Here is a 21,240-nt window from a genome sequence, read left to right on the forward strand (position 1 = left end):
ACTTTTACTCACCTAAAGATTCCTTAAAGTGACTCAGAGCTGAATAAAATAAAAAAGTGAAATATGAAAACTAGACAGCCAAGGAGCTTGAATGAAGATTTTAATTTTACCAGAGCTGAATTGAGTGGGTTTTTTTTTATCTGTCCAATATGCAGGTATATATAATTTTCTTTTTGTGTAAGCAGAATGAAGGCGTGAACCTGGTGGACAGTGGACACAGAGGGACTTCAAAGGCTACCGGGCACAGGAAAAAAATAATATGCTGTAGCACATCTACTACAGTGACGGTTTCTTCAACCTGAAGTAATGGGTTATCCCGCCAAATGCATCATCTACTGTCTAAATAATACTGTGGTGTTGCTCTTGAAAGGGGGTAAGTAACCTCGGCTCCCTTTTAAAAAAAAATGATTTCTAATTATTTTACATTTATTGGTGCCTCATTGCTATTTACCCGCCTTGGTGATAGGTTGGGTTTGTGACCTTCCCAATACTTCTTTGGAGTGCATGGCACTTTTACCTGAGTGTGGATTGGTTTCTGTCTCCATGTCTCAACTGAAAAACAAAGCAAAATAATTTGGGCAAGAGTGTCCCCTAATCCCCCTCCCCAGAACATCATAATTTTCCAGAATGCTCCTTCATACAACATAGTTAGGCCTCATGTTCCTCCAAACAACACAATGAACATGATTCACAAAGCTTTTTCACCTTTTTCCATCTGTTTTCACCTTATCAATGTTACATTTTTAAGCTCCCAAAGAGCAAACAAATATAATAGGTAAGAAAACTAATATTGAAATTAAGTTAATCAGAAACAACTTACATTGAGTGATTATTTCTCTTGTAGATGTGCTGAAAGTTTATTTTTATTATTCAGGAGAAAAAAAAAGTCATTTATGAGAAGTTTTGTGAATTGGCTTCAGTTATGCAGAGAGTCCCCTCAAACAACATAACTGGGCAGATTCCCATCAAGTAATGTAGACTGCCCCCAAATTTTATAATTAGTCAGCCCCTCCTCAGCGGTGCTTTGTAAGTTATTGGTGTTTGGTGCCTGCTATAAAAGAGATCTCATACTCAACTTTAAGCTCACTTATGTTCCACAGCTCTATCGTTCTTCAGCAACAGGCACTAAGATTGCGTTAAATGTTGCTGAAATGTACAGCGGCATGAAAAAAAGTTGGCACTGGATCCAAACATATATGCAGCAGGTAACTAAATAGGCAAGAAGTCAACATATTTTAACTCCCTGCTAGTTCATGTCCTTGCTTATAAGTTGGTGTAGGACTTTGTGAAGGGACATCAGCAAGGGCAATGCATTCAGGTTCTCTGAACAGAAGTACAGCAAGTTGGCTGAGCAGACCTCGTGGACAGGGATATTTTCAGAGAGCAGTGCTATAGCTTCCCAACTATGCCTTCATTTTATTTAATTTTTTAATTTTATTTCAAGTCTGCTCAAAAGTAAACCTGTAAGGAAAAAAAGATAATTCAGATGTTTCCGGCGTATCTGAGATAAAGGCTCACGGAAATGTGGGCGCCCAGATATAGTCGATGGTAGAATATTGGTAACATTTTACAGATATACTAGAATTTTGCAGTGGTATAATTCCAATAATAAAATATCAGTATATCAGTAAATATTACTGATCATTTACTATAGCTAAATCTAACCTTACTCTCGCACAGAACACTCCCCTCACCAATTCCTAAGCCAAACCACCGCCCATACCTAACCCCCCTTGATGCATAACCTTAAAGTGAACCTCCGGACTAAAAATCTACTCAGCAGAACTGAAAAGGTTTGGTTTTTCTTTAATAGTTTCACAGCATCAGAACTTTGTTTTTCTTACCAAATGTAATGGATTGCGGAGACACCGCCGCGCGGTCTGACAGTGAGGCGGCTGTTTCCACGTTCAGACCGGCGGTTTCTCCGTAGCAGCATGCGTCTAATTTGTCTGAACCTAGTAGTGCACACAGATGGAGAGCTACGCGCGCACGCGCTGCAAGACAGGTTCTTTATGCCAATAGGAGAGGGGTCAGCTGATCGGGACGATCAGCTGATCCCAGCGTGGCAGGGGATTGGCTGAAGGGAACTGGGCGGCGCTGAGGAGCACTTTGCTATATATACTCTTTGCCTGTCAGTTGCTGGTTGTCACATGCTTATGTGTTAGCACTCAGACCTTAGTCAGATCTTTCAGTGTGGTTGAACCAGGAGGACCTGGGAATCCACACTTAGCCAGATTACTGTGTTACTATTGTGTTATACTTCAGACTAGTTCCAGGGTGTTGAGACTACGGACCTCGCACCCAAGACTAGGCCTTGTTTGATATCTGTTATGACCTATTGCTTTCCTGACTCTCCTTCTGTTTTCTGATTCGGTACCTTCGCATATCTGATTACCTGTTGCCAACCCTGCCTGCCCCTGGTTACCGAATCAGCCTTCTGTCTCTGTACCTTATCTGCTCGTGTGTTGCCGACCCGATCTGACCGACCCTTCTGGCTGTCACCCGCTCCCTGGGTGTTCAGTCCATCTGCAGGGACCCCCTGTCTCTGAGAGGGACCTCTCTGCAAACCAGTCAGGGGCTCATCCTCTAGGAGTCCTTTGACTGAAGTAGAGTCTGATCTTCCTTTGTTGGAGTCATCTGCTCCTCAGGTGATTCTACTCATTACTGTTGCACCAAACACTTACACGCTTTCAGGTGTCCAGAGGTTAGCTATACTTGTATTATCGGTGATTCTGCAGATCATCAATAATCAGGTATATATCTGTATTGTTGGTGATACTGCAAATCACCAATAATCATATACTCTCTGTGTGCTGACACCGATCGTTACACCAAAGCATCATTTTTAGCTGTATTTTTTAACTAAGCTCCACCCATCAAAGAAAACTGCCCGGTCTTTTTTCCCCTGATGCTGTGCAAAGCATGATGGGATTTCCTATGTTGTTATAACGTAATGAAAAACAGAGGCGTCAAAAGTATAAAATCAACTAGGGCAGCACGGTGGCATAGTGGTTAGCTCTCTCGCCTTGCAGCGCTGGGTCCCTGGTTCGACTCCCAGCCACGGCACTATCTGCAAAGAGTTTGTATGTTCTCTCCGTGTCTGCGTGGGTTTCCTCCGGGCACTCCAGTTTCCTCCCACATCTCAAAAACATACGGATAAGTTAATTGGCTCCCCCTAAAATTGGCCCTAGACTACAGTACTTACACTACATAATATAGACATATGGCAATGGTAGGGATTAGATTGTGAGCTCCTTTGAGGGACAGTTAGTGACAAGATAAATATATATATACACTGTACAGCGCTGCGTAATATGTCGGCGCTATATAAATACTAAATAATAATAATAATAACTATTAAAACGTTTAAAAATGCTTAGGAGGCAGTGGTGGACTTACCGCCTACAGGCAGGCACAAGAAGCTGTGTATTCAAAACAAGTAAATTTTATTGGTACACTCCAAGGGGATATTCACAATGCGATTCGCAGGCCTAGACCCGCTTTATCAGGCAATAGATTGTTGGAGTACACAACTGGGGACAGAGGCACAGATAGATGTGTATTAGAACCAAATGCATGAATACATATAGTATATGACTTTAGTTTTATAGTGTGTTTGTAATTAAACGGAAGTGGTTGCAAAAATGGTTACAAAAATGGTTATCATATTGGTAATAGTGCTAATTTGGAGCAGTGGGTGGAGTAATCTGCTTGGTAGGGGGTGGAAAATGGAATAGGCAGGAGAGGGAAGGGTCCTATAAGTAGTTGGAGACAAGTACACTATAATGCATTATACTATAATGCATCACAACTGGGGAGCAGGGAGTGAGGTGTTGTAAGGCTGTATTACTAGCCAAAGGTACTGCAGGGGTACAGGAGGGAAGGAGCGTTGCGATATTTAGATGGAAGGAAAATAAAATTATTTTCCTTCCATCTAGATATCGCAATGCTCCTTCTGTCCTGCCCACATCTACAATGGCGGACGTTGCTTCTGGCAAATGCGCAATACATGCACACCACATAGTAACTTCCGCTCCCAACCGGAAGTACGTCGTGCCCATAGTGCGATGTTATGGTCACACTACTATGCCCTTTTCCTATAGTAACAAGTGCGATGTAAAGGTCGCACGCTGACGCATAAGGATGACGCGATCAAAAGGTCGTGTCTCTTCCTGGCGGGAAACTTCCAACCAGCCCTGCCTCCTGATTGGTCAGCGGGCGGAATCACTTCCTCATTTAAACAATGGTACGGGAACACCTCGGCACTGAGGCGCCAGGTGTTACCCGGACCAAATGCTGGTGAGTTGGCTGGTTGTTTTTGTTTTTTGTTCTTATTAATGTTTAGTGTTTAATTCAATCCTTTGCACTTATGCTTGTTATTCATTACCCACCATGCCTCCGCAGTACCTTTGGCCAGTAATACAGCCTAACAACACCTCACTTCCTGCTCCCCATTTATGATGCATTGTAGTATAATATAATATAATGTATTTTGCATGCACCTGTCTCCAACACTTCTAATGGGACCCCTCTGCACACTATATGTATTCATGTGTTTGGTTCTTATACACATCTATCTGTGCCTCTGTCCCCAGTTGTGTACTCCAACAATCTATTGCCTGATAAAGCGGGTCTAGGCCTGCGAAACGCGTTGCGAATATCCCCTTGGAGTGTACCAATAAAATTTACTTGTTTTGAATACACAGCTTCTTATGTCTGCTTGTAGGAGGTAAGTCCACCACTGCCTCCTAAGCATTTTTAAATGTTTTAATAGTTGATTTTATACTTTTGGCGCCTCTGTTTTTCATTACGTTATATTTGATATCCACCCCTGGTGGAGGGGGATACCCTTTTCTTTTTCCTGTCTACAGAGAGAGACTTCTTAATCCTGAGTGAGGACAGACAGGATAATCTCCTCACCTGCTTATACAGTGGTTGCCTGGAGGTAACCCTAGTTTGTGAGTATAAAAGATGTACTCGTCTCATAAACTCATTTAATCAATACTTACATTGGGCTCTCGGTTCTCGCTTTTACATATTCCTATGTTGTTGTTCACGTTTCCTAGCAACTGGGAGGGGTGATCAGGATACAGGACAGTTGGAACTGTGTCTCATGCTTTCACCTCCTTTCAACCAAAAAGATGGCTGCCCTCATGAAATCAAACATTTGCCTGTTCTTTTAAAATAGGGTGGGTACAAGATTATATTACCTATCTATTTTAATTAACATAACTAATGTAACTTAATGACAGTATGTTTGTTTAGGCTGAAGTTCCTCTTTAAATCACCCCCACGCCTAACCTTAACCCCCCCTTCCTGACATCTAACCTTAAACCCCCCTCCTTATTTCTAATCTTAACTGTCCCCAACCTGTGCCAAAAATCCACCGGAAAATTAAAAATATTGACTGCCTTGGAGGTTTGGGTCCCACCTTAGGCACCCATAGAAGTAAGGTATCTGCAAATCTGGGAAAGAGGTAAAGCACCTGCCATTTGTAGTTGCAGTTTGCATAGCCAGTGGCCCCGGTGTCTATATTAGCCACACATTTGTATTTGCCATGTGTTTTTTATTTTTATAGAGCCACCCAAACTTTTGCAGTGCCTTCTGTGCCAAAGTTTTCTGCTCCCGACTTCTCCTGCCCACCTCCACTTTTGTCATTCCAGCATTTGTGAACACCTGAATCTACTCAACAATGGCTTGTCGACTGAGCTCAGCCCGACTGCGCAGGACACGATGCTTGTGCAGTAGCACTGAGCCACTCAGGCTCTGCATTCTCCACTGATCACAAGTTGCTCTGTGCTACTGCCTAGCCATGGGTCGTCATGCGTCTGCGCAGTGCGGCTGTGCTGGTGGGTTTTCACAGAGTCCCAGACAGATTCAAAGGCTTCCCTGTACCAAGGTAAGCATCTCCCTTTTCCCTCCCATAATGTTGCAGGTTTTAATTAAAATTGCCAACAATATTTTCCTGTAAATGAATGACTAACACATCAGGAACAGCCCAAACGTTCAAGAAATATTTAAAACCTAATTATGTTGTAACATATGATCACATGGCATGACCTAATATATGCACTTTTCTCAGAATCTGGATGTGTGCATCTAAGGTCAGCCTCTGTGAAGACTGTATAAAAGCTCCCCAGTGCCAGACTTGTGAAGCAGACCAGCACAGAATAATCCTTACACCATGAAGATTACTGGAGGAGTGCTCACTATTGTGCTCATTGCACTGTTCAGCTTCTCAGGTCTGTTTTAGTTACTCATCTGCTTATTCAGCAACACGTTTAGTTGCTTATTGTGCTTTAGAATACAATGTATTTATTTTGTTTCTATTTATTTCCAGATGTGAATTATGTTGCTGCAGAAAGGGAGGTAAGTGCAATCCCATACCAAGTGACATGAAAATTGGAATGCTCTCTTTCAAGGCATTTCTTTGTAGTGTCAGATGATTTTACCTAATGAGGTTTAGGCAAACACTGACAATGCACTGATGTAGCTAGCTGTACTGTCTGGTTTATTTTTTAGACTTTATGTTCACATCAATCTGTAATGAGACCTGTGTTGGGAGGGACAGTTGAGGAAGGATCTACCATTTACTTCCATAAATCATACTTAGGGCCTGGCTGTGCACACTGTCTGCGTTGTGCTGTGATTTTAGAATGCCTGCGATATTTAATCACAAAGAATTTATGAAAACAAAGCAAATCGCGAGGCACTGTATACAATGGTGCGATGTGATTTTTTATATTTATAAAGGCTTTGCGATTAAAAAAATTGCATGCGATTTTAAATCCCAGCGCAACACAGCCAGTGTGTGCAGACCCTAAGGATTCAAATCATGTCTGTGGAACACTCATGGGCCTTTATACACTAAACTTTGTTGTGCACTGATAGCACACTTAAAGGGACACTTAACTCAAACAAAAAAAATAGTTTTACTCACCTAGGGCTTCCAATAGCCCGCTGCAGCTGTCCGGTGCCCTCGCTGTCTCCCTCCGATCCTCCTGGCCCCACCAGCAGCCACTTCCTGTTTTGGTGACAGGAGCTGACAGGCTGGGGACGCGAGTGATTCTTCGCATTCCCAGACACATTAGCACCCTCTATGCTGCTATATGGTATATGATATATGCTATAGCATCATAGATGGCGCTATTGTGGCCAGGAACACGAAGAATCACTCGCGTCCCCAGCCTGTCAGCTCCTGTCACCGAAACAGGAAGTGGCTGCCGGCGGGGCCAGGAGGATCGGAGGGAGATGGCGAGGGCACCGGACAGCTGCAGCAGGCTATTGGAAGCCCCAGGTGAGTAAAACTCATTTTTTTTGTTTGACTTAAGTGTCACTTTAAAGGAGAACTGTGACAAGAGGGATATGGAAGCTGCCACATTTATTTCCTTTTAAACAATACCATTTGCCTGGCAGCCCTGCTGATCTATTTGGCTGCAGTAGTGTCTGAATCCCACACCAGAAACAAGCGTGTTGCTAATCTTGTCAGATCTGACATTAATGTCAGAAACCTCTGATCTGCTGCATGCTTGTTCAGGGTCTATGGCTAAAAGTGTTAGAAGCAGAGGATTAGTAGGACTGCCAGGCAACTGGTATTGCTTAAAAGGAAATACACATGGCAGCCTCCATTTTCCTCTCGTTACAGCTGTCCTTTAACCCCCTTGCCGTTCTGATTCTTTCTGGATTTTAGGGTCTAAAAGCGGTGCAATTTTTTGCATCCTTTCAGACTCTAAAACCTGGATAAAATCATGGTGCCAGGGAGATCTGCAGCATTTCTACAACCACTCACCTCCCTGGCTCCAGCGCTGCAGCTAAGCCTCCATCCTCCGGGTGGCGCTGCAACTCTAAAGTGAAATTTCTGGCTTTTGTCATGACGACAGCCGGCGATCTCACCAGCAGGAAGCAGAGCCCCGGAGGAGAGGAAGAAGAATGGCAGCCGACGTCGGGATGCCCTGGGAGGTATGTAAAACTGCCCGCTGCGCGCTATACTCTCTACACAGCCTCCGGGTTCTACCCCGCGCAGAGGTCAGGATTACCGCTGTTAGCTGCCGTTTTCTGCCCCGACCTTAGCTCGGAAATACCGCCAAGGAGGCTGAAGGAAACCTGAAGAGAGAGGTATATGAAGACTGCCATATTTTTTTCCTTTTAAACAATACCAGTTGCAGGGCAGTCCTGCATCAGTAGTGTCTGATTCACAGACCGAAAACAAGCATGCAGCTAATTTTGTCAGATTTTTGTCAGAAACATCTGATCTACATGCTTGTTCAGGGTCCATGGTTAAAAGTATTAGAGGCAGAGGATCAGCAGTGCTGCCAGGGAACTGGCATATCTCTCTCACTTCAGGTTCCCTTTAAAGTTAAACACATGGCGACATACGCAGTAGCATGGACCCAATCAGACTTGGCTATTTTGGCCAGTGCCCAAGTAGGAAGGTGCTAGTGCTCATGCACTCTTCAGGGGTCCCAGCACTTGAACAACTGATGTATGAGAATGGGGAAGCCTCTTTAGGATCCAGAGGTTTCCTCTTCCAAGATAAGTAGCCATTTATTTTCATTTTAAGAAGTCACAGGTTAATTTTAAAGTGGGATTATACTCCCAAAATTAAAATTTCAGTAACTTCTCTTAGTTACATAAAAGAGCATTTGAAAGCATTCCCTGTGTACAAAATTGTTTATTTTCACTGCAGAGAGCAGTAGAAGCTTGCTCATCTCTGGTCATTGGCAAAGGCAAACATTGTTGGCTGAAGCTCTCTGCATGTGTCTTCACTCTGCCCTCTCCCTCTGCTGAATAGACACACCGCCCTGACAACAGCTAAGTCACTTAGCAGGAAAGAACGGGGTCAGAGTGAAGAAACAAGCCAAGAGATACTTGCCATTGCCAGTGACCAGAGATCAGCAAGCCTCTACTGCTCTCAGCAGTGGAAATAAACAATTTTACACTTGGAGAATACTTGGGAATTCTGTTAAATATTTAATAAAAGTTTAAAGATTTAGTAGAACTTAATCTTACACAAATATTATTTGCTTGGAGGTTTCTAGGATGCAACTCTGACATAAGATGAAACATGTTTTCTTGTTCATGTTTTAAAAACTCTTTTTTTTTTATTTGATTTGCAGCATGCAAAAACACTGCACACTTTTCCAGAAACAATAACAAAGTACTGAATGGAGCTTATCAGGCAAATTATTACATAAATGCACTGCACAAATTGTGTTTGGAAAATGTGGTCCGTTACAATGCAGAAATATGTGCATGCCCATAACAATTGCACGCAGCACAATGCGACACAGTGGGAACTCATACTTAAAGGGATACTTAAGTCTGGGCAAAAAAATGAGTTTAACTCACCTGGGGCGTCCCTTAGCCCCCTGCAGCTGATCGGTGCCCTCGCAGCTCCGCTCCGATGCTCCTGGACCCACCGGTGACGACTTCCGGTTTCACCCTCACCGGCCGACAGGCATGGGAACGTGAGTGATTGTTCGCGTTCCCAGCCACAATAGCACCCCCTATGCGACTATTGCGGCAAGAAGGCCGCAATAGTCGCATAGGGGGTGCTATTGTGGCTGGGAACGCGAACAATCACTCACGTTCCCATGCCTGTCGGCCGGTGAGGGTGAAACCGGAAGCCGTCACCGGTGGGTCCAGGAGCATCGGAGCGGAGCTGCGAGGGCACCGATCAGCTGCAGGGGGCTGAGGGACGCCCCAGGTGAGTTAAACTCATTTTTTTGCCCAGACTTAAGTATCCCTTTAAACGACCATTACTGTGAATAATTATAACATTTAAAATGCATGTATATGATCCATATGTTTAAAATGGATGTTTGTTCCAGAATAAAATGCACTATAAATGTATTTTTCCTATGCCATTTTCAGTTGGTTGTAAACATCTGACGGATCTAACAAGTTTTGGACTAGACCATCTCCTCATGGGAGAGTCTCAGGGTTTTCTTTATTTTCAAAAGGACTTACTGAATGGCATTTGCTCAATTGACGGCCAAAACAATGTGCAAGCAAGAAGATGCTGGCCAGCATTTTTGTATGATGCCTACCAGGGATTGCTTTTATAAAGAATAAAGGAAATATGGAGAATCTCCCACAAGGAGAAGAACTAGTCTAAAACCTGTCAGATTTTTATGGTATGCTGTAAGCTGCAGCAGCATAGTAGCAAAGTCATTTATGGTGCATTTACGGAGGGAGAAATTTTACAATTGTTCTCTAAAAAGTTGTCCTTTAGGGATAAAAGTCTATGTGGGAAAAAAAATTGAAGTTTTGGAAGCATGAAAGTTTTTAATGCACACAATTAGTAGGCAATTCTCCTGTCCCTGCAACCCCTTTTTTAGCACAATTACATACATAAGCATCAACATCAGAGCTGGGTCAAGGTCCTCCAGCATCCAAGGCTGAGACACCAAAGTTCGCCCCTCCATTCCTGCCACCCCAACCGTCACACACTGATTGCTATTAGACTAAGAGGTGCCCCAGGGTCCCAAAACCCCACTAACACCTTAATCTCTAGTTATCTGGCTTTTAATCACTGCCAGGTATCCCCTTTTCTTATTTCTATCTGCTTTAAACACAATAGGGGAATGATAGCTGAGTGAGTTATGTGCCCCCTTCTACACTGCGCCCTAAAGCTGGAGCCTCTTTCGCCTCTGCCTCAGCCCGGCCCTGATCACCACTCTATGTTAGATCAGCTTCCAGCTAGAATCTAACCTAGTATTTGTTGCTAGCTATGTCTTAGGCCTGGGGCTTACTGGCAGCGCTTGCTGATCACTGGTGATTGTCAAAGCGATGCAACAGTAGAACGCTATGTGGGTGTTTCCACTTTCAGCTTTGCAATCGTGGAGCAATCTCATTCAATGGCTCCAAATTGAGACTGCTCCGTGAATTGCATTTAAAATTGTGGGACTTCTGCCATTTGGGAATCGTGAACTTTTGCGAGTTCTGAAAAGTGCTGCTAGTGAACCCAGACCTCACTTGCAGTTCAAAGCCATACATCAATGGTTGCAGGTTTTCATTTGCAACATCCAAACTTTTGCTGCAGTTTAATCATTAACTCATTAGCAGTTTCAAACAAAATGTTTCATTTGAAAACTGCTTGTACCTCTGTCGGCATATCTCATTTGGCTGCCTAGTGCAACCAAACGAGTGCGTGCCAGTAAGCAGTTATATTTCTGCGGCAGGTCTTCTGGGTCCCGATCACATGATATTGACAAGAGATCTTGTCAGCATTACAGCACTATGCAGTGGTGGAAGAGGGGTGATGAACACCCTTCTTCCAGCACCAGGTGGCGCTGTAACGCTATGGTCTCCTATATCCCACTCACATGTCATATCATGTTATTGGAAGCGAGAAGGCATGTCGGGAGTACGTCCCTGACGTGGTGGAGGAATAAGAAGCTAATTCAGGGGTCTGGACAGGTCTGTATGAGAGCTCCCCGGCTGCCACTCTACCCTGTTGAGCGAGGGCACACTTTCCCAGCAGCAGGAAAAATTCGGCCCTGCAGCCAAATAAAGTTGTACTTTATTTGGCTGCTAAAGACAAGACAAGACAAGACAAATAACATTTATATTGCGCTTTTCTCCTTGCGGACTCAAAGCGCCAGAGCTGCAGCCACTAGGGCGCGCTCTATTGGCAGTAGCAGTGTAAGGGAGACTTGCCAAAGGTCTCCTACTGAATTAGTGCTGGCTTACTGAACAGGCAGAGCCGAGATTCGAACCCAGGTCTCCTGTGTCAGAGGCAGAACCCTTAACCATTACACTATCAGCCAAGGGTTAAATTACACCTGAGGCTGCCATACTTATTTCCTCTTAACTGGTTTGCGTTCCACGGTTTTTAACCCTTAAGGTTCCTGACATTTTTGACACTTTAGCTATATTACAACAGTAACTTTTTAATTACTTATGCCATCTTAGTGATATACTGTATATCTTTTTTTTTTTTCAGTACTATCTAGGCTTACTTTGGGTAATATTTTTTTCACAAACTATTTTATTTTGAAGTAATTTTTTGGGGGGAAAATTAGGCATAAATGCAGAAAATACACACTTTTTTTTTATTTTTCACCCTTCCTAATTTTCACATGGCACATCCCACAGTTAAAAAAAAAACACATGAAAATGAATTCTGTGGCCCCTCCAGGGTAAAATGATACCTCAAATGCCGTATTTTATTAATAGCTCAGCACATGGCAGACCGTTATCCCCAGCCTGCGTGTCTGTGGGGATAGGATGTGTTCGCTAGGGTGACAGTTTGGGGGCCATAGTGCTGAACAGGTGCATCGCTAGGCAACGGCAGAGCGATTCATCTGTAGAGCATTGCGGCCCCAAACCTTTGCCCTAACAATCGCATCCAATCGCTACAGGAGGCAGTCATTAAAAGTTTATAAACAAGTATAGGTATTGCAGGGGTTAACAATGGGTTAATAGACTAGGCTGGGGTTACAAATTAAATGGGGGTAAAAAAAAAAAAAATCAAAAAACTATTTTTATTTTATTAGGACCATGTCACTATTTTTTTTCCTTAAAGGGGCACTACAGCGAACAACTGTAAAATGTAAAATATGTGCAAACATATACAAATAAGAAGTACATTTTTTCCAGAGTAAAATGAGCCATAAATTACTTTTTTACTATGTTGCTGTCACTTACAGTAGGTTGTAGAAATTCGACAGAAGTGACAGGTTTTGGACTAGTCCATCTCTTTATAGGGGCTTCTCAGGGATATATTTATTTTCAAAAGCACTTAGTGAATGGCAGTTGCTCTGTCTAACTGCCAAAAAACTGTGCAGCATGCAGGGAGGCTGGCCAGCATCATTGTTTAAATCCTTTTTTGGGAATATCTTTATAAAGAATAAAAGCCTTGCTGAGAATCCCCTATGAAGAGATGGACTAGTCCAAAGCCTGTCACTTCTGTCAGATTTCTACTGCGTACTGTAAGTGACAGCATTATAGGAGAAAAGTCATTTATGGCTCATTTTACTCTGGAAAAAATGTACTTCTTCTTTGTATATGTTTGCACTTATTTTAAATTTTACAGTTTTTAACTGTATTGAATGATTGTTGTTTGCAACAATCATTCACTTCTAACAAAGGATTGTGCATGTGCGGTAGAGCGAACGGGTGGCGATTTTTAATGGAGGATGTAGATTCTACATCCTGGAACCTACTGCAGCACTAATCAGGACATAGAATCTACATCCTGAATCTCTAAGCAGTTAAACAATAACTGTTGCTTGGTATCCTGCAAATATTTTATGCATTTGCAGTGTCTGAATCACACACTTGAAATGAGCATGCAAGATTGCAGGGGCGTAACAATAGATAGAAGAGATTCAGCCGTGGGGGGGGGGGGGGGGGGGGGGCAGAAGCTGCAGGTGGCTCTGTGGGGGAAAGGTTTATTTTCTCAGTCCTGAGAGACTGACAACTAAGGGCATAGAGAGAAAAAACTTTCTGCTCTCTGCAAAATTGTTCTAATGATTGCATCTGCTCAGCCACCGATAAGGAATCGTACAAAGTTTTGCAGATAAAGATTTGTAGACAGTTCCTATTCAGTGTTCAGCAGGGTCTTGTGTACAGTGCCACTCTACCCCATCCTCTCTACCCCTCCCCAAGTGCTGTGTACTGTTGTGATGCTTAAAGCGGATCCGAGATGAAAAACGAACTATAACAAGTAACTTGTCTATATATCTTATCTAAAGTTTAGATCATTTACACAGCAAATCTAGCTGCAAACAGAAATTTAGAAAATGATTATTTCTTCTTGTGATACAATGACAGCAGCCATATTGTTTGTAAACATTACACAGAGGCAGGCTTATCTGCACCATCAGCACTCAGACTGTGAAAAAAACCTAATCCCCCCTCCTCCCTCCTCCGCTCTGCCTCTGAAATCAATGGCTAGTAACACCTCCTTCTCCCCTGCCCAGACTGAGCTCCCAAGAGCCCTTGCTACTGCCACGGCTCTCTGAAAACCTGTGGGCGTGGTTTATTTAGTTTATAGGGAATTAGAGTGTTAAAACAAAAACAAAAAAGTATTTGGCTTGAGGAATGCCCTATAAACAATAGGAAAGGAACACAATTATGCAATGAGTAAAAGTTCACCTCGGATCCACTTTAAAGAGTCTGGGCAGGGAGAGAAAAAGTTTTCTGCTCTCTGTACAATTGTTTCAATGACAGTCCCTATTCAGTGTGCAGCAGGCTCTTGTGTGCAGGAGCACCCAGCCCCCAACCTCTCTACCCCTCTCCATGTGCTCTGTACTGTAGTGGTGCCAGAGGAGCCTGCAGAGCCAGTTCTGCTCCATCAGAGGTGGACAGAGTTTGTGTAATAAGCTGAAGTTGGGAGCACACTCGTCGGACAATTTTCTGCATGTTTTCTGCACATCAGGTGCGTCTGTATGTGTGTAAACATGTACATTTTATCACAGAAGCTGCACATAAGGGAAGGTCTGCATTTGTCAGTTTGAAGTAACCTTTATTATGGACATATCCAAATTACAAGTTCAGCAGGCATCAAGTAGCTGACATGTTTCGGACTCAGGCGTCCTTAATCATAGCTGATTAAGGACGCCTGAGTCCGAAACATGTCAGCTACTTGCGCCGTAAAATGGGGGACTGCGCCGTGGCGGAAAATGTGGTGGCTGCGCGGCGCGCTGAAAAATGGGCGTGGCCATGACATTCTATGGGCGGAGCTAACGTAATGATGTAACAGTGAGGAATAAGAAAGCAGTGTTTACGCCATGATGTGGTCAAACGAGGATTCGCATCATGGGTGTGCAGAAACTGTGTGATGCTATTTAACCACTTCCCGACCGCCTAACGCACAGTGGCGGCCGGGAAGTGGAGCCCTTAAGGACCAGCTCACCCACAGAGGCGGCGGTCCTTGTAAGGGCATGGGCGGAGCGATCGCGTCATCCGTGACGCGATCCTCCGCCCGGGATCGATAGCCCGGCATTTTGTCTCCGCTCGCCGGCCACTTAGCAGCGCCGGCGAGCGGAGGAATCCGCAGAAGGGGCCAATCAGAGAGTATAAGGCACTTTGTTAGGTAAACAAAGTGCCTTATACGTGCTTCCTCCTCGCCTCGTGGTCTCATTGTTGCAGAGACCACCAGCGAGGAGGAAGCACTTTGTAAGTACTACAGCACACGTGTTTTTTTTTGCCCACAGAGTCCCTGATCTCCCACCCCAGGCCTCATACCCCCCCTGATCACCCCAGCAGACCCCTGCCCAGCACCCTTGCACCCCTTTAAAACCCCCAACCCCCCCCCCCACCTATCACTAACTTTAAACGCTATCCCCTGCGTTAGGTCCCTAACTGCCTCCTAGTCACCCCTGATCCCCCCCCTACCTTTAGATCACCCCCACACCCCATCCCAGACTACCCCCCTGTATACTGTATACATCTGTATACAGCTACCTTACCCCCTGATCCCCCTCTGATCCCACTCTGATCACCTGTCTATCACCTGTCCATCACCCCCACCCATCAGAGCAGACCCTAACTGCCCCACGGGGGTAACCGATCACCTGCCCAGGCCCTCGATTGCCCTCATACCCCCCTCCTGATTACATCCCCTGCTCTTTGTTTACATCTGTCCTCCCCAGCAATCACTAACTGATCTTTGATCAGTAACCCCCTGTGTCTGCCTCTCATCAGATCAGGACTCAGTCTGCCCCGTGCGGGCTCCTGATCAACCCCCCACCCCCTAACATCGCCCTCAGACCCCCCCCCCCCCTAATCACCGTCCAAGTGCATTGTATTTGACTGTGCTGTGATTGTATCGATTGTGCTGCGCTTGTATTCGATTGTGCTGCGATTGTATTTGATTGTCCCGTGATCTGCTTCGATTGTCTCGTGATTGTTTCATTGCCTCTGAGACCCCACTTCCCAACAACCCCCACCCCACCACCACCCCCACCCCCCATCACCTTCCGAGTGCATCAGATTTGATTGTGCGGTGATTGGATTCGATTGTGCTGTAATTGTATTTGATTGTCCCGTGATCAGCTTCGATTGCCCCGTGATTGTTTGATTGCCTGAGACCCCACTTCCCGCCACACCCAACCCCCCCTCCCCCCACCACACCCAACCCCCCCTCCCCCCACCACACCCAACCCCCCCACACCCAACCCCACCCTCCCCCCCACCACACCCAACCCCACCCTCCCCCCCCACCACACCCAACCACCACCTTCCGAGTGCATCAGATTTGCTTGTGCTGTGATTGGAGTCGATTGTGCTGTAATTGTATTTGATTGTCCCGTGATTGTTTGATTGCCTCTGAGACCCCACTTCCCACCAACCCCAATACCTCTCAAATACTCCCTTTTTGCTAGGTAGGTGCTCTTTTTTTCTGGGTAGTCTCGGAGGAAAACCCCATAAATTTAGCAATCCACAATGGCAAGAAGGGGGCTTTCCGATGACGAGGCATACAGGTACATGGACCAGTCGGATGAGTTCTTTTGGGAAGAATCATCCGTCGAATCTTCCGGGTCCGAATTTGAACCTGTAGAAAGCAGTAGTTCCCTGACCGAAAGTGATGACGAGGCTTTGGTCCCGGCTAGAGCCAGGCGTACCAGACCCCATGTCGTTAGACCGCAGGTGGCGCAGGATCCGCCTCAAGGGCAGCAGGGTGGTGCTAGCGCTGATGATAGTTTTCTTGGTGAGGCAGGCACCAGCAGCGCAGCATCTCCTGGACTTGGTACCAGTACTTCTGTAGACCCTGGCGAAGTGGTGAGCGTCAGCATGGAAATTGAAACTGGTACGGTGGCAAGTGCAGTAGTACCCCCGTCGCAGCCACCAAGAAGAAGACGGGCCCGTAGTAACCATAGACTCCCAGAGGTGCTGGCACAACCAGATTGGCAATCCCCTGATTCCGCCGCACCCGTAGTGCCCCCTTTCACCGCCCAGTCTGCAGTCCAGGTGGCGACAGCTCATCTAGGAACGGCCCTAGACTTTTTGCAGCTGTTCATCACCCAGGTTCTCTTGGACTCAATTGTGGTTGAGACCAACCGTAAAGCCACACAATTCATCACCGAGCACCCGGAGAGCATGTATGCCCAGCCTTTCGGGTGGAAACCAGTCCAAGTTTCCGACATTAAAATCTTTTTGGCCCTTATCCTTCACTTGGGACTAATGAAACAGAATGTATTGCGGTCGTATTGGTCTACGAACCCAGTACATCATGTTCCCTTGTACCCTGCTGCCATGTCCAGGACACGATTTGAGTCCATCCTGCGCTTCCTGCACTTCAACGACGACGAAACCTGTCATGAAAAGGGCCACCCTGCTTATGACCGGCTCCACAAAATTCGGCCCCTCATAGACCACCTGTCATCAACATTTGCAGATGCTTATATTCCTGAACAGCACATCTGCGTAGACGAGTCCCTCTTACGCTTTACCGCGCGCTTGGCATCAAACAGTACATCCCAAGCAAGCGCGCCCGGTATGGGGTGAAACTGTATAAGCTCTGTGAAAGGGCCACAGGCTATACATGTCGTTTTAGGGTCTATGAGGGAAAAGACTCAAAATTGGAGCCGGTCGGATGCCCTGACTACCTGGGGAGCAGTGGAAAGGTTGTGTGGGACTTGGTGTCACCCTTGTTCCGGAAGGGGTACCATCTTTTTGTGGACAATTATTACACAAGTGTGGCCCTCTTTCAGCACTTAAAGTTAGAAGGAATCCGATGCTGTGGCACTGCGCGGCCAAGTCACCAGGGCTTCCCCCAACGGCTCGTTACCACCAGACTTGAACGGGGGCAGAGGGCCGCCTTGCGTACTGAAGACCTGCTCGCGGTGAAATGGAGGGACAAGAGGGACGTTTACTTTCTGTCCACCATTCACACAGACACGACAGTCCAAATTCAACGGGCAACTAAGGTCATTGAAAAGCCCCTTGTCGTCCACGAATATAATGTCAACATGGGAGGGGTGGACTTCAATGACCAGAGGTTAGCGCCCTATTTAATTACCAGGAAAACAAGACGCTGGTATAAGAAAGTGTCTTTTTATCTGATTCAATTGGCAGTTTATAACAGCTTTGTTCTCTACAGTAAGGCTGGGAGAACTGGATCTTTCCTCCAATTTCAGGAACAGATCATTCTGGACATCCTGTATCCAGGAGGTGCCAGCCCCCCCCCACCCCCCCCAGATGCAACTAGCCGACTGCATGGAAGGCATTACGCCTATCAGCTTCCGTGTGCCCCAGGTCAACGCATCCGAAGAAAACGTTGCCGTGTCTGCAGCAGGGCTGGAACAAGGACTGACACCGTTTATTATTGTCCCCGCTGTCCTGACCAGCCTGGCCTATGCGTAGGGCCGTGTTTTGAGAGGTACCACGAGCAGGTACACTATTAGAACCTAGGGAACTCCAGACACAGGAGTAGGCACACACTCAGTGGTCTTTCGCACATTGTCGCAGGGAGAGGAGAGGTAAGCTTGAAAACCAAACGGGTAAGCATAAAAGTCGGAAGAAGGATCGGTTTCCATGCTTGATATTGCTGATCTGTCCTGGGTTGGCGATATAAGACGGCATGTTTGAATTTCCCTTGAGTGTGGACACCCCCGGTTTATATGTGATTTGGGCCTATGATGATGCTTTAATGCCACACAGAGTCGTCTCTATTGGCAGGCATATTGCTGTATCCTACAGGCATAATGCTGTATACTAAAGTTCTGAGGCCCAGTCACATAAGTTGGTGGCTCACCCTGAGTGCAGGGTGGCACGGGGTGTTTCTCTCCTGAGGTTATCACTGCCATTGATGTGGAGGAAGATCTGCCATTGATGTGGAGCAAGGTATGTTTGCCGTTCATTTTTCCTTTCAGCCCAGAGTGCATTACCCGTATACCCAATATAAGGAGTATAGCAGAAACTCCTAATACTGGCCATACATGTAATGATTGCAGAGACCCTAAAATGCCAGGACAGACTTCACAAATGACCCCATTTTGGAAAGAGGACACCCTAAAGTATTATGTGAGGTGCATGGTGAGTTCATAAAAGATTTTAGTTTTTGTCACAAGTTATCAGAATTTTTATTTTATTTTATTTTTTTTAACAAAGTGTCATTTTCCGTTTACTTGTGACAAAAAATAAAATTTTCAATGACCTCACCATTACCCTCATGGAATACCTTGTTGTGTATTCTTTCCAAAATGGGGTCATTTGTGGGGTTTGTTAACTGTCCTGGCAAGTGGGCGGGGTGCTAAATTGTGAGCACCCCTGTAAAGCCTAAAGGTACTCATTGGACTCCGGGCCCCTTAGCGCAGTTAGGGTGCAAAAAAGTGCCACACATGTGGTATCGCCGTACTCGGGAGAAGTAGTACAATGTGTTTTGGGGTGTAATTTTGATTTTTTTTACACACAATTGTCCATTTACAGAGTTATTTCTCCCACCCAGCATGGGTATGTGTAAAAATACACCCCAAAACACATTGTACTACTTCTCCCGAGTACGGCGATACCACATGTGTGGCACTTTTTTTGCACCCTAACTGCGCTAAAGGGCCCAAAGTCCAATGAGTACCTTTAGGATTTCACAGGTCATTTTGAGAAATTTTGTTTCAAGACTACTCCTCGCGGTTTAGGGCCGCTAAAATGCCAGGACAGTATAGGAACCCCACAAATGACTCCATTTTAGAAAGAAGACACCCCAAGGTATTCCGTTAGTAGTACGGTGAGTTCATAGAAGATTTAATTTTTTGTCACAAGTTAGCGGAAATTGATTTTTATTGTTTTTTTTCACAAAGTGTCATTTTCCGCTAACTTGTGACAAAAAATAAAATCTTCTAGGAACTCACCATACTCCTAACGGAATACCTTGGGGTGTCTTCTTTCTAAAATGGGGTCATTTGTGGGGTTCCTATACTGTCCTGGCATTTTAGGGGCCCTAAACCGTGAGGAGTAGTCTTGAAACGAAATTTCTCAAAATGACCTGTGAAATCCTAAAGGTACTCATTGGACTTTGGGCCCCTTAGCGCAGTTAGGGTGCAAAAAAGTGCCACACATGTGGTATCGCCGTACTCAGGAGAAGTAGTATAATGTGTTTTGGGGTGTATTTTTACACATACCCATGCTGAGTGGGAGAAAGATCTCTGTAAATGGACAATTTTGTGTAAAAAAAAATACAAAATTTACAGAGATATTTCTCCCACCCAGCATGGGTATGTGTAAAAATACACCCCAAAACACATTATACTACTTCTCCTGAGTACGGCAATACCACATGTGTGGCACTTTTTTTTGCAGCCTAACTGCGCTAAGGGGTCCAAAGTCCAATGAGCACCTTTAGGCTTTACAGGGGTGCTTACAATTTAGCACCCCCCAAAATGTCAGGACAGTAAACACACCCCACAAATGACCCCATTTTGTAAAATAGACACTTCAAGGTATTTAGAGAGGGGCATGGTGAGTCCGTGGCAGATTTCATTTTTTTTTGTCGCAAGTTAGAAGAAATGGAAACTTTTTTTTTTTTGTCACAAAGTGTCATTTTCCGCTTACTTGTGACAAAAAATAATATCTTCTATGAACTCACTATGCCTTTCAGTGAATACTTTGGGATGTCTTCTTTCCAAAATGGGGTCATTTGGGGGGTATTTATACTATCCTGGAATTCTAGCCCCTCATGAAACATGACAGGGGGTCTGAAAAGTCAGATGCTTGAAAATGGGAAAATTCACTTTTTGCACCATAGTTTGTAAACGCTATAACTTTTACCCAAACCAATAAATATACGCTGAATGGGTTTTTTCTAATCAAAAACATGTTTGTCCACATTTTTCGCGCTGCATGTATACAGAAATTTTACTTTATTTGAAAAATGTCAGCACAGAAAGTTAAAAAAATCATTTGTTTGCCAACATTTATGTCTTTTTTGCTGAATATAATAAAAAGTAAAAATCGCAGGAGCAATCAAATAGCACCAAAAGAAAGCTTTATTAGTGACAAGAAAAGGAGCCAAAATTCATTTAGGTGGTAGGTTGTATGAGCGAGCAATAAACCGTGAAAGCTGCAGTAGTCTGAATGGAAAAAAAGTGTCCGGTCCTTAAGGGGTGTAAAGCCCACGGTCCTCAAGTGGTTAATAGTATACCGTAACCCCAAAGCAGCAAACATAGCCAACTATGACCATTAAATAATAAATGCAGCAACAGTTACCCCAGACACCACAAAATAAACACAATGGGCAACATGTCAGCACAAAATAAACGTATTGCGGGCAACATGTCAGCACAAAATAAACAT

At 44.8% G+C, this 21,240-nt stretch overlaps 1 protein-coding gene across 3 annotated transcripts in view; it reads left to right on the forward strand.

Moving 5' to 3' along the window:
* Positions 1 to 216: 216 nt before the first annotated feature.
* Positions 217 to 21,240, forward strand: part of LOC137543700 (double-headed protease inhibitor, submandibular gland-like) — a 59,758-nt gene continuing 38,734 nt past the window's right edge. Inside the window, exons 1-3 of one of the 3 annotated variants that reach the window (XM_068264821.1) lie at positions 217 to 373; positions 6,083 to 6,242; positions 6,341 to 6,369. In XM_068264821.1, coding sequence (XP_068120922.1) covers positions 6,185 to 6,242; positions 6,341 to 6,369 — 87 coding nt within the window. In that variant the 5' untranslated portion in view covers positions 217 to 373; positions 6,083 to 6,184. Of the gene's footprint in view, positions 374 to 6,082; positions 6,243 to 6,340; positions 6,370 to 7,910; positions 7,960 to 12,857; positions 12,936 to 21,240 lie in introns of those variants that run through there. The other 2 variants (XM_068264823.1, XM_068264822.1) reach the window with 2 other exon arrangements.

Source organism: Hyperolius riggenbachi, unplaced genomic scaffold, assembly GCF_040937935.1.
Source record: "Hyperolius riggenbachi isolate aHypRig1 unplaced genomic scaffold, aHypRig1.pri scaffold_170, whole genome shotgun sequence".
Classification (NCBI taxonomy): domain Eukaryota; kingdom Metazoa; phylum Chordata; class Amphibia; order Anura; family Hyperoliidae; genus Hyperolius; species Hyperolius riggenbachi.